The sequence below is a fragment of the Sus scrofa genome, chromosome 14, assembly GCF_000003025.6.
Source record: "Sus scrofa isolate TJ Tabasco breed Duroc chromosome 14, Sscrofa11.1, whole genome shotgun sequence".
Lineage (NCBI taxonomy): Eukaryota > Metazoa > Chordata > Mammalia > Artiodactyla > Suidae > Sus > Sus scrofa.
In genome coordinates, this window is record NC_010456.5 from 109,716,701 (window position 1) to 109,730,496 (window position 13,796).

General features: G+C 52.7%; 1 protein-coding gene across 10 annotated transcripts in view; it reads right to left on the minus strand.

Moving 5' to 3' along the window:
- Window positions 1–13,759, minus strand: part of PYROXD2 (pyridine nucleotide-disulphide oxidoreductase domain 2) — a 28,653-nt gene extending 14,894 nt beyond the window's left edge. For 7 of the 10 annotated variants that reach the window (XM_021072312.1, XM_021072309.1, XM_021072313.1 and 4 more), the window contains exons 1-5: window positions 11,982–13,759; window positions 7,769–7,788; window positions 5,238–5,331; window positions 5,086–5,159; window positions 2,292–2,447 (exon numbers count right to left, since the gene is read on the minus strand). In XM_021072312.1, coding sequence (XP_020927971.1) covers window positions 2,292–2,447; window positions 5,086–5,159; window positions 5,238–5,331; window positions 7,769–7,788; window positions 11,982–12,111 — 474 coding nt within the window. In that variant the 5' untranslated portion in view covers window positions 12,112–13,759. Of the gene's footprint in view, window positions 1–2,291; window positions 2,448–5,085; window positions 5,160–5,237; window positions 5,332–7,713; window positions 7,789–7,938; window positions 8,030–11,981 lie in introns of all 10 variants that reach the window. The other 3 variants (XM_021072316.1, XM_021072317.1, XM_021072315.1) reach the window with 3 other exon arrangements.

Genomic DNA, 13,796 nt, shown 5'->3' on the forward strand with positions numbered 1-13,796 from the left:
TGCCCAGTGACTCCCGGTTCTAGGTCTGGGCACTGATGTCAGCACCAGGGGAGACCAGAGAGAGCCTGGGTAGTGGGGCGGTGGTGGTGGTGGGGCTCTGGATGGTGACAGGGACAAGGGCTTAATGCTGGCCAAGACCAGCAGTCAGCCACGGAAAACTGGCGAGTATCCTTGGATGCGGTCTCTGTGATAAACCAAAAACCATTTAAAAGTTTCTTTTCTCTGTTCTGTTTTTCTATGTCGTACTGGTAAAAGTAAGACCTCTTGAAAGTTCCTGTCGTGGTACAGCAGAAAAGAACCCTACTAGCATCATGAGGATGAGGGTTCGATCCCTGGCCTCGCTCAGTGGGTCGGGGATCTGGCATTGCCGTGAGCTGTGGTGTAGGTCACAGACGCGGCTCGGATCCCGGCGTAGGTTGGTGGCTACAGCTCCGATTCGACCCCTAGCCTGCGAACCTCCACATGCCGCGGGTGTGGCTCTAAAAAGTAAAAAAAACAAAACAACACCACTGAAAAAGTAAGACCTCTTGCCCTGTGTTCCAACACAATGGCTGATCCTTCCCATCTGCAAATCTCCCACGTCCTCTCACCATCACATCCTCTCGTCATCATGTCCCCTCGTCATCAGCAGGAACAGAAACTTGCATCCCTGTCACCCCACACCCTCCCTCAACAGAATCTATTTCAACAGCCTGGTTATGACGCCAAATTCCCTCCCTGGATGGACACCTGTGCTACCTGAGGCCCTATCTTAATTCTCAGCCCAGAGCTTCTCATTTTTGGTTCATTTAGACTCACAGATATACCCGTGGACTTTTAACAACTGTTACACACAAAAAAAGTTCTGTGTTAAGTACACTGGGGAATATTGATGAAAATGAAGGTTGGCAGCTTTCTCCTCAGCAGGCCTTTAATGAGACACCATGTGAAGACAGAACCAGAATTCAGGCTCCTTACTTTCCACAATGGGATGTGGCCTCTGCCTCCTGCTCCTGTGGTTGCTAGTGCACACGGTCACAGCCACTGCCCCACAGGCACGGGCACCCGGCCTTGCCCTGAACCCTCTCTAGTGCATCTGAGATGAGTCGGACTTGGGGGAGAGGCCGCAGGCCGTGGACCCCAACCTGCTGCAGAGAAGAATCACTTGAGAAGCACTTTTTTAAAAAAAGCAAAGCTGCCCGGCTGGCCTGATCATCATCCAGGTCTGGAAACCACTGGCTGAAGAGAGATGCTATGTCTGTGGCTCTTCTGGTTTTACCCAACACTACATTAACACAATGAAAAGAAACACACTGGATCGTATTAAGCCAGGTTCTTCTTGAAAAAATGTCTCTACCAAGGTGTGAGTGAATGCTATGCCTTGTAGCTAAGCTTGGTACAAAAAAAGCGTCCATTCAAAGGATCTTTTTATATCTGTAAAACCAATCACACTAGACTCGTGACATTCAATGACTCATCTAGACAAAGCCAGACTGCAAATTCCTCATGGTGCAACCCCAGGAAAAAATGTGTCTTTTCCATCCAGTGGGCGTACTTCCTCTCACCAGACCCGTGTGCCATCGGGGCCACATTCCTACCTTGGGCTGCCAGGGAAGGATGCCAAGCAGGTGAGTTCCCATTATAGCTCTCTTCTCCTAAATTCCTGATCCACTGTGTTCTACCCTTAACTCTCTCTGCTCCTCCCTTCTGTTTGGCCTTCATGTGCTTTAATATCAATAACCACTTGGTTCTGTGCGAAAGCAGAAGAGGTAGAAAGCATGTACAGGATAAGAGCATATCAGTGGAGTCTCCTTTTGAAATTCAGCAGGTGAAGGCCATCTGAACAGTGGCCTCAGGCTGAACACACACAGGTTTGTGGGTCTCCAGTGTCCACTGGTCTTAAGCACTGTCCTCCAGCCGCTCCTCTTCTCAATGCCAAGGCCAAAGGCTGGCACAGACTACAGCCCTCCTAGGGTGGATGGGGTGGCCTGTCCACAGCCCTTGCCCTTTGGACAATTCCAACCAGGCCCATTTCCTTTATTCCTTTCTTTCTTCTTCTTTTTGAATGGCTGCACCCACAACAAACTGACGTTTGTGGGCCAGGGATTGAGTCTGAGCTGCAGCTCCTGCAACGCCAGACCTTTTAACCCACTATGCTGAGCCAGGGATCAAACCCTCACCTCTGTAGCAACCAGAGCCTCTGCAGTCAGGTTCTTAACCCACTGTGCCACAGCAGGAACTCCAAGACCCATTTCCACTCGAGAGCAGCCTCCAGGCTAAGATGGAGATCAGTCGCTGGTCACTTTCCCTACCTGAGCATCCTTCCGTGAGAACTGGGCGATCTGCTTCTGGTTTTCTGCCATGTCTGTGCCCAGGAGAAGGGACCTGGGCACCTTGCCCCCTGTGCCCTCTTCCAGCATGGGGGTGAAAGAGTAGGGGTTTCGGAGATGAAGCCTCAGCCCATGTTTCTGCAGAACACAGACAGCACATTTGAAGGTACGTTTGAAGGGTTCTGCCCTTGACCTTCTCTGATTGTGTGACTGTTTAGGTACCTGCCTGCAGGCGCCCAAGGCGTGTGGGCTTGGTTCCTATTTTTGACATAAGAGTATAAAAAGCCCTCTTGTCCAGGCACCCTATGGCAGACCATACCACACCATGCCACGCCATGCCATGCCACACATATGACACCATGCCAAGCCACGCCATGCATGCTACCCAGCGCAGGGGCTGTGCTAGGGTTTACAATGGTTACATCACAACAACTCTTTACAGTATATACATATACTTATGCGTACCATCCACATTGTATACATGCAACAACAGAAGCTCAGAGAAGTGAAATACTTGTCCAAGGTCACATGGGCAGGTGGATTCAGGTCTCCAAACCACATCCCTGTGACTCCAAAGCCCTGGCTCTCAGAGCTCATCTATAACTGTCCTCATTTCAGAAATAAGTAATTAAAATGTAGACAGACACAATAAAGCTGCAGTTATGTGAAAATCCATACGTACAAAGGAGATAAATTATTCACATCAAAAACCCTTTTACTTACTTTGCAGACTCATTTACTCCATGTCACTTTAAATGGAAGTTCCCTTGATGCATTTAGGATATGATCTGATTTACAAATATTTGACTAGCTCTGAGAACTTTCCAAGAGCACATCTACCTCTTCAAAAGAAGTGGGGACATGGAGTTCCCATCGTGGTGCAGTGGTTAATGAATCCGACTAGGAACCGTGAGGTTGAGGGTTTGATCCCTGGCCTTGCTCAGTGGGTTAAGGATCTGGCATTGCCATGAGTTGTTGTGTAGGTTGCAGATGCGGCTCAGATCCTGCATTGCTGTGGCTCTGGTGTTAGGCCGGCAGCTACAGCTCTGATTGGACCCCTAGCCTGGGAACCTCCATATGCCACGGGAGCGGCCCAAGAAATGGCAAGACAAAAAAAAAAAAAAAAGAAGTGGGGATAAAATAGAAGGGGCCTGTGCTACTCCCACAAATAAGACTTACTGTTCCTGCTAGAGACTTTTTCTTAAACTACTTTACTGAGGTGTGACTGGCATACAAAAAGCTGTGTGTATTTAATGTACACAACTCGATGAATTTGGCCTCTAGAGACTTCTTTCCCCAGGTACTTGGCCCATCCCCTCTCCTTTTTGAGGTCTTTGCTCAAATGTCACCTGAGTAGCAAGCACCCCCTCCTCACTGTCCTGCCCCCCACCCCCCACCCCTGCTTCATTCTTCTCCCAAGCACTTATCACCACCCAGCTAATTATGTACTGAGTTGCTCTCCCTTCCAGCAGGTAGGATGTAAGCTCTGTGCACGCAGGGGCAGTGCTCAGTGCTCAGTGCTCCGTGCTCCATGCTCAGTGCTGTATCCCCAGCAGCTGGATACTGAGTGATCAATACATATTCTGTTGACTGAATACATAAATGCAATGTTGCAGTCGGGGTACATCTTACAGGACACAAATGAGATCTGTGAGCAGAAGCTTTAGAAAAACATAGGGAAACCCAAAGAGACCAAAAATTATAGCTGAAGTTTCCCCAAACCACAGGCGTTCCAGATGGCAGGATCAGCACGGTTAGCTGAGCATTCTGTGCAGATGAGGGCCTGGGCTGGGAGACGCAGGACCCTTTCTGACACTAAGACTGGGGAATGTCTTTGATTCCAAACTGGTGGAACCTCCAGCTTGGTTACTCTTGACAAGGTGAATTCTCTACCACCCAGGAGGCATCCTTTTTTCCTCTTTGTCGCTCACCCTTGGCACTCCTTCCATTGCTAAGTTTCACAGCACGGCCTCCAGAGGTTGTCCACACCTCCCGCCTCCACTACCCAGACTTAGCCTGAGCCACCTTCCTGGTCTCCCTGCAACCATGGCCGCTTCTACCACAACCCCTGCCATCCAGCAGGTGGACTGACCTTTCATAAAGTAATGCATCCCATCATCCACTTCCTGATCAAACACCTCCACTGTCTTCCCACTGTGCTCAGGACAAAGTGCAGGCCCTTCCCCACAGCCCGAGAGGCCGGTCTCAGCCGGGCCCTGCCCTCCCCTCCAACACCACCTCCTGCCCCGGACCCATCGCTGTCTGCTCCGTCCGCATGACCTTCTTCCACTTGGGCCTGTCCAAGAGCTCGGTCCTATGGCAGCTTTACAAACTCAGATGCCCAAGGGTCCCAGCAGGTTTCTTACAAGGGCTGAGGGTGAGACAGGACCCGAGGAAGTGACGGGGCAGGGTGGAGCTGGGCCCTCGGCCATCTCACACTTGGGGCCAGCCTCTGCAGCAGGGAGGAGCACAGGTCTGATGCTGACGACGCTTGCTCTTTGAGAGGTTTGATTTGTACATGAAATGCCTCAATTTTTAACACACTGGGTGTGCCAGACAAAGCCCATCTGTGGAAAGACACCCAGGAGACCACAGGGGCTAGACACACCCTTGGAGGGAAGAAGAGCAGCTGCTCATCCCACCCCCACCGCCTGAAACTCCAGACCATGGAGCAGGTGGACACACACACACACACACACACACACACGCACGCACAAGCACTCACACACAGGCATACGCATACACATGCACACACGCATGCACGCACGGAACCTACCTTCAGCTCCAGGTCAGTGTAAATCTGCGGCCGCAGCAGGCTGAGGAGGTAGGATGCTCGGGAGAACTTAAACCCTGAAAACAAATGGAATGAAGCCAGTCACCAGCCATCACCAGTGGTCACCTCCCCATGCCCCTCACCCCACCGCTCACCTGGGATTATCTCCTCGGTGACAGCTGCGCCCCCAATCACGTGGCGTCTCTCGAAGACCACCGTGTTCACCCCCAGTCTCTGCAGGTACGCCACCTGAGGGGCACACAGGGCCCTCCCTTCATCCCTGGGGGCCCACCCGCCCTCTCAGGGTCCTCACCAGGGGGCCGGCTTAAGCTGTTCCCGCCCTGAGATGCCCTTCCGTCGCTTGCCGCTAAATTCCCACCTCCCCAGACGTCCCCTATGCCTGACCTGACAGCTCCTGCCCTCTGCTTCCCTTCTGCAAGGCCCAGGGCCTCCGTGAACTCCAGCCCATTTCCCGGCGGGAATCCAGACCACCCAGGTTCCCCTCCCTGTCTCTCTCCCTGCTGGGGTGGCCTGTTTCCCCATGTGCAGAAACGGGGCTGATGATAATAGTACCCCCTTGCCTGCTTCAGGGGCTGCTCTGAGGATTCTTGGAGCTGGTCCCTAGGAGGGGCTTGCCTGGGGTCCCTGGCACATAGGATGTGCTCAGTCAATGAAGCTACGATTACAGCACAGCTTTATTTTGGGGAACAAATGATGCAGCTCAGAGGGCAGACTTTTTAAAAAATTTATTTGGCGAACACTACGTGCCAGACACCATGCGAGCGTCACTTTGCCACCCTAGAGTTCGGCACCGTGATTCTCCCCATTTCACAGAGGAGGAAACTGAGGCTCCATGAGGCTAATTGCTCAGGATCAGGGAACTGATGAGCAGAGGTGTTGGGGAATGAACCCAGGCCATCTGGACCCCACATCTACACTCCTGACACATCCTAACGAGAAAGTGAAAGCATAGCCCCGACGTGACATGGCCCTCAGCTGCGTGTCTCCCATTAGACCTGAACAGCCTTACAATGATGACCACAGACAAGGGTGGCCTGAGGACAGGACAACATGGGACAGAGCGAGCCCACTGCACAACTGGGTCTAAGCACAAAGGAGTACCAGGTCGCCAAAGTACCAAACGCCCCCTCTGGCCAGGATGATGGGACTGCTGCTTCTGCACAGAGACTGGGCTCTGCAGGCGGCTCTCCTCTCCCTGCATGTGGTTTCCCGAGATGCCCAGTCATAGGGCTGCCCCGCTTCCTGACAGCATCCAATCGGAGCCCTGCCCTACTTCCTTAGGCTCTGCCCACATCATCCAACCCAAGCACACGTCCCGGAAGAGGGTCTTCCTCGTAGCCTCCTATCCGGGACTGCTCCACGTGCCCCACGGTCACCACTGGTGTGAGGCTGTGTGAGCTGGGCCCTCAGGGAACGTCATCTATTCCCCTCCCCACAATTCGGTGAGGGTGGACATTTAACAAAATGGAAGCACAGCTGATTTACAACGTCCTGTTAGTTTCAGGTGCACGGCAAAGTGGCTCAGTTATACATACACATACATCTATTCTTTTGTAGATTCGTTTCCATTGTGGGTTATTACAGGGTGTTGAGTAGAGTTCCCTGGGCTATACCACAGACCTTTGTTGGTTATCTATTTTATACACAGGAGTGTGTATATGTAAATCCCAAATACCTAAGGTATCCCTCTCTGCCTGTCTCCTTGGTGAGGGTGGGCGTTTGTATTCTCTTTGGACCGTGGTTCACAGGGATTAACTGACTACCTTAACTTTCCCAGATGGAAAGTGGCAGAGCTGGGAGACAAACCCATGTTTGTAGTCACATAAAATCAATGGTTTAAATTACGGATCGGTTGAGTTAAATTACATCCCCTGTGAGATGGTCAAGTAAAACTGCTATTTTTACAATTTAAGTATTAAGATTTAACACACATCTCCAGGCTCCCCACATTGCTGAGCCCCTTGTACGGACATTCTAGAGAGGCCGCTGCTTAGGAAGATGCTCCACGTTAGTCTCGGGGCTTGAACCCACTCTAGCTCACTCTGTGGCCTCCTAGGGGAACAGAGACTCAGGCTGGAACAGTAGAGCCTTAGGGCAACCCTGGCCCGCCCCGCTTAGGAGCCAGAAGCCGTGTGCGCTGGGACAGGGCCCTGCCTCCTTTGTGGGATTGGCTCCTTCACTGTCTGGAGGGCGCTCTAGGGACCGTGGGTAGCTGCTGTGCTCCCCAGGCTGGTACCTGGCCCAGACCTAGCGACCCAGCTGGGGAACACAGGGTCTGTACACAACGGGGGCCCACAATCTGGAAGGCCTCCCAAAGGCCCCCCAAGCCCCAGGCACCTCGTCCCCAGCCTCCAACCTGCCTCCCAGGCTATGTCCTTTACACACTTTCACAGCTATTTATCATCTAGCTTTTGAAAAGTCCTGAGGGAAATCCATGGGCATTAAGAAGGGGTGAGCAAGGGAGCCCCTGGGACTCTCCCTAACGACGGCAGATGTCCATTCCAGCCAGCCACTGGTCAGCACCAGGGCGAGGGGACCAGCCAGCCTTCCCTTCTCCCCCTGCCCTAGGCCTGCATCCTGCCTTACAGTCCTGCTAACAGGCTTCCTTACAGTCCTGCCCCGACACCCTGGGGCCCGTGAAGCGGGGCAGCGGGGAGGGACTCACAGCCACCAGCCCGTTGTGTCCTGCAACGAGAAAGAAGAGTGGGGAGGAGAGTAACAGCAGTCAGTGGGCAGACAGAGCATCCCTTGAGGGGTGTGGCCACCCACCCTTATCCCTGTGCCCATGAAGATCCTGGAGAGATAGCAGAACATGGGGGAACCCCTCACCTGTACCTGTATCTTGCCTGAACCTGTTGGGACTGCATCTAGCTTGATGTTGTAAGACACCTGGTCTGTGCGGAGTCAGAATCCCCTGGTTCTTGTCCTGAATCAAAAAAAGTCCTATCACCCTGGCCGGGCCAGTAGCTCATGCCGAGTGGCGACCGGGAGATACCCAGTCTCAGAGGAAAGCTACCCCACAAGGCCTCACACTGCTGGACTTCCATCGCTTGGGGGTGAGCAGGTGCCTGTCAGGGGGAGAGCCGAGGTCCACTTAGCAGGGCAGCAAGGGAGACGTGGCATCCCAGGAATCGCTGGCATCCAGGTGAGTGCGGCTCGTGGGGACAGTTGCTGTGAAGTTCTTGTTTTGCTCAAGCGAGGTTCATAATGGTGTCCCAAAAGGCTTTAGTCACGTGGGGCATCTTTGTCAATTCCCAGTGTCCCCAAATAAAAGAAGAACAGCTCCAAGATGAAGTAATTAAACATATTCGGCTTCAACATGCACTAAGTGTGCTTCAGAGGTACTCGGCTGATGGGACAGTTTATGTCATAAAGTCTCTTCCCAAAAATTTTAGGCAGGCTCCCCCTGGGGTCGGGCCCTGAACTTGGCTTGGGACCCCATGTTCCACACCAAGCCCTCTGCTCGCAAGTGCCTGTCCAGCGTGGACAAGCTTCAGGGCCACCTGAGAACTTGCATAACTGCCGATTCCCAGACCCTCCCGAGTCTACTCAGCAGGTTGTGGGTGGGGACCGAGAATGGAGCTCCCTGGTCATTCGGATGCAGGTGCTCTCAGACCCAGAGGCCGAGCACCCAGGGCCTGGGGCTGGGGTTGCCTCCCCTTTCCTTACATTTAGGATAAAATGCAGCAGCTGGAGAAGCCCTCGGTGGGCAGAGAACAGGCCCCAGTTGTTTTCAGGGAGGGGTCAAGCCTCACCTGGGACACTCGGCACCTGCTTCTCCTTGGTGACAGAAAGTCACTCTGAGTCTTCAAAGATATCAGAAGATGACTCGGATCTCAGTGCGAACCTGAACCCAGGGTTGATCCAATAAAAGGCTCAACCATTAATGTGACAGACATCCTCAAATAGGAGGAAGCAGTGACCCACAAGATGGATTTCTCACGGCTGAGCTGACTTTGTTTTACATTTTCCACGTTGAGACCCCCAGAATTTTCGAGGTCATGGAGCCAATTTCTCATCCATTAAAGGGACTTCTGAAACAGAGCTTTTAAAATCTCTTTGAGTGTGATCCACGGGAAGAAATGCCTTTTATTCTGTGATCTGGCACACCTTCCACATGTAAATGTATTTCACAGAAACAAGTTTCATGGGATAATCTCTTTGATTATATTTCATTAAAAATCCTGGTTGATATAGTACTATTTTCACGTGCTTTTGAAAATTTTTAAAGTTTAAAAAATATGCTGGACGGGAATCATGAATGGATTGCAGCCTGCAGTCTGAAAAGCCCTGCTCTCAAATACACACAACAAATGAAAGGCAGACTGTCCTGGGTTCTTCCCAGCTTCTGCCATCTTCTTCATGCATAAAACAGAGGCTGCTGGACCTGCAGTGCTGCACTTACTGGAGAATAACCAGTAATATATGAAAAGTCCCTGTCCCTTAGCAGACCCACAATAAATGGTAGCCGTTTGTCTTTTAAAGCAATGCTGATCACAAATGTTTGAAAGCTAATAAAGGCTTCCAGGCAACGGGGGCCAGTTTCATCATCACATATGAGCCCACAAATGCACTATGAGACCTTAAACTGCAAAGGGCGAGGATCCAGCAGCCCAAGGTCCTCCTCCCTGCAGCACTCCCCCAGCCCTGCGCCCGGTTGAGTCCTCCTGAGGCTTCTGGTGACCTCCCCTTTTCCACGGAAGGAGTCTCAAGCTGCGGGCTCTGCTAATCTCCAGGTGGGACTGCAGGATTCCTTGGGCAGCAGGCACGCAGGGCTCTGAAGGTGCATTCTTGAAGGAGTGGGCTATAGAGGCTGCATCAGGTCCATTTGAAGCTTTGGTTAGATGTGCCAGCTTCCTCAGAATCCTAGTCACCAGGGACGGGGCCCAGGAACAGCATTTGAGCACACTCTTTGGGTCATTCTTAGGCATTTGTAGCCAAGTAACGAAGTCAGGGTCCTCCCGGGTTACTGGTGTGACTCCAGGGAGCAGAGCTAATTCTTAGAAGTTGCAACTCTGTTCCTCATTCAGGCTGGAAATGCCCTCACACCAGGCTTCCCGTTAGGCTGAGCCATTGGGCAAGTCATGTTGCAGACAAAGTCACGCCCGAGCCTCACACACTTGTGGGCAGTGCACCCAGGCATCTGGGGACCCACCGTCAATCCTCTGTGCCAGGAGACAGCAGGGGTGTGCTGTCATCAAGGGCAGAAAGGGTGGGAGGCCCTTCGATTTACTGAGCCCAGTCAGTGGGGGCTGGAGCTGGAGTCCCCCAGCCCAGGGAGCTGGTGAGGCAGTTGTCCCACACAGCCCGTTAGAAAACTAAATGACGTAAACCTGCACTTAATTAGAAAACCAAGGTAACAAATGCTCAAAGCTTGTCCCTTCCTAATGATGTTGCTATGTTTTCCTGTTGTCTATGCTTTCACGGTTACTCACCTCCACGCACCGTGAGGTAGCCGTGCCTTACAGTGATGTCCTATTGTGTCTAATTCACATTTGGCAACGTCACGTCAGGAACTTTGAAAAAGGTCACAGTGGAAGCATTCGCACCACGGACAGCTGCAAACTTTCAACTTTATTTTTTGGTTGTTAGACTTAAAAAAGTGATGGAGAAAGTGCTAATAATGCAGATGAAACTTCACAGCAGTGGTGTCTGTTACATCGTGAAACAGTGCAGAGCTGGAAAAGCATCATCTGGTTGAGCAAAGTCATCCCGTCGTTGAGGGAGGAGCGAGAGCTGGACATAAATCTTTGTTTCACTTTCTTCCTGCTCTTTAAAGTAAGTAAAAATATCAACATTCTTTGGGGAGCTATTTTCTTTTGTCAGTTGCAACCCTAGGTTGGTTACTGAGTTCGGCAAAAGTCACAGGAACTTGGTAAGAATGGACTGGCTCCCTGGAGTTTAGAATATTGTATATTTTACCCGTAAAATTGGATGCAACACTTTTTATCTCAGTGTTTGCAATAAACTTGGGAATGGAAATATATGCACACTTTCTCCTGGAGAGACAAACATTTATCAGCACACGGCTGCTTAGTGTGCATTAAGAATGAAGAAATGCCCTAACAGGGGTGCGGCTTTAAAACTGTGTGAGCAGCATGTTCTTCTGGTCCTGTCGTCGTCTCTTATATACACCCAGTTGGAAATAACTTCCCAAGGTGAAATTTGGGGTTTTTGTGTGAACGGAAGGTGCCGAGGAAACACAGCCTGGTTCTGGCCCGCAGCCTCACTTGCTCCAGGTGGAACCCGGCTCCCTGCAGCCTGGGGTGCAGCAGAGCGTAGCAGGCTCACTGCAGCAGGTGTCCCACGTGCCCAGATGTTCAAGGCCACGGGGGGCTGTCACCCTCTGTGGACAGCCAGGAGAATCTCTGGGACGCATTTCTGTTTTTCCCTAACTCCCCTTTATGGACCAACAACAGTGCCCTCGGGTGGCCAGATGGTGGTGGCCAGAACTCAGGGCACTGGGGGTGACTGGATTTCACAGGTCTGCCATCCCAGGGCTCTTTCTTTCCGCTCCTTAGGTACCATGTGCTTTCCAAGAATGAGGCGACAACTAGCTAATTTCACAGGCGATACATGGAAACTCCTGAACTCCCCTAGTTCTCCAAGGTCATTATAGATGGGAAGACTCAAGCCTGGAGAGGGCAAGCATGTGCTCCAGGCCACACAGCAAGTCCACGGCAGAGCCAGCCCCAGAGCCCCAGCACCTGCTCACAGATCGGTGGGCTTTCCACATCAGCACCTGCTCTTGCCCAACTCCTGGCCAGCTGGCGCCAGCGAAGAGGGAGGGGCAGGGCTTGGGAGGCGCCCCTGCAGACTTCTGAGCAGACTGCCTGCCTGCCCCTCAGCTCCAGCAGCTCCGGCCCGGCCCGCTTTACCTGCTCCTATCACCACCGCGTCGTACTCAGACTTCAGGCGTCCCCGGGTGGTGTCTGAGTGAGCTTGTCTCCAAGCAGGGTGGGGAGAGGCACGCACGGCCCTGCTGAACCCTTGGCCACATGCAGCCATTTCTGCCCAGGACTAGGCCAGGAATTTTGCTTGCAATCAGCTTTTTGGGCCTCTCCAGGCAGGGGGAGGAGCAGAGTGAGAGCAGGAAGAGAGGAGGAGCTGAGGCCCAGCTGCGGAACTTGGCCTCGGGCCATGACTGAACAGAGGACACTGAGCTGCCTGGGTGGCAGGCCCAGTCCCCTTGGGGCAGAGCTGTGGGAGAGGGCCTGGTAACCCGGCGGAATTGGTGCTGTCTCCAGGCCTCTAGAGAGTGCTCTCTGCACTGGTAATCCCCCAGGGCTCCTGGGGGGCCCAGGTGCTCAGTCATGCAGCTCCTCGTGGAAGCCCCAGAGGAGGGGCGCTGAGGCTTTTAAATGTGCCAGCTGAGCTGGGCGTGGAAATCCGAGCACAGAGACCCAGATCAGACTCTGCTCCAACTCCCTGTCCCTCTGGCTTGTAGGGGTAGCTACTCCATCCCCACAGCAGGCTCAGGGGCAGTGCCCGAAGGCCTCGGGGACCCCAGAGAGCCATGTGTCCTCCCCTAAATGCTTAAACACCAGCCGCTTCACAGGCTCCTGCAAAGCTGGAAGGGCTTGGGGGCCCAGCTCAGCCGTCTGTGATTCTTGGGGTTCTCCTTTGTCTTTCGAAGGCCTGAACACTTCTCTTGTCTTTTGGCACCTTTCCCATTTTCCAAGAATCCTCCAGGATGGAAGAGCACATCTGTAAATACCTTCAGCTAAACAAACACTCACTGCCCTCTGGCCTGTCCTGACTCAGGGGTCTCTTGGCTTGCTGCCCATTGGTCAGGCTGCCTCCCACCCAGGAAAAAAGCAGCTCAGGGGCTCCTGTAACTGCTCTGGCACCTGTCAGTGTTGTGCAAACCCACCACCAGAACTGCACCCCAGACTCAGCAGAATCAGGAGAGGACGTGGAAGGTTGCCTCTGGGTGTGGATTTCTGGGGCCTCTTCTACTCGACTCAGACACCTCTCCACCCACCACAGCAAGTTTACACTGCACGTGCGTCTGCCAACAGCCAATTCAGGATCTCCCCCAGCCCCATGCGAATTAAAATACGGAAAAACTGGGGGGACTAGTTAAACCTGACACATCACATCATGCTGCTGCTAAAAATGAAGGGAAAGGGAAAATACTATTTGACAGAAGTGAGCACCCGAAACAGCAGCAGCCTCCCAGACTTAGTCTTTCCTTTGCACTTCTTATATTTTCTACAACTGTGCTTTAAATTCCTGTCCACAAAGTCATGATGTTAAGGAGAAGTAGTCCTTGTCGCCTCGTGACTCTGTCCCCCGCTGCCACCTTGGGAGGTGTGGTTCTAGGTCCTTCAGGACCTCTGTCTCCGCAAGTTGCTCACTTAACGGGAAAGAACAGTCTGCTCTGCGTGAATTTCAGCTTAAGGCTCAAGGCACAGAAGGCCTGGCTGCTGTCTGTGTGTCACACATGAACCCACAGCTTTGCTGGGCCGTGCCTGCTTCTGCCACCTCTATTCCCTCTTTCCCAGCCAAGCCTCTCGGCCCGAGAGCACCAGACGCCCTAGCCCCGGGCTCTGATGGCCTCTTGCCCTTGTGTCTGTCCCTGGGGAGGGAACTTCTAGGTTGGAGGAGGGGCTGTGCCCCTCAGGCAGTGTTCTCAATCCAGGGCACACCAGGACCACCCGGGAAGCTTTGAACAACCTCAAAACCTGGGA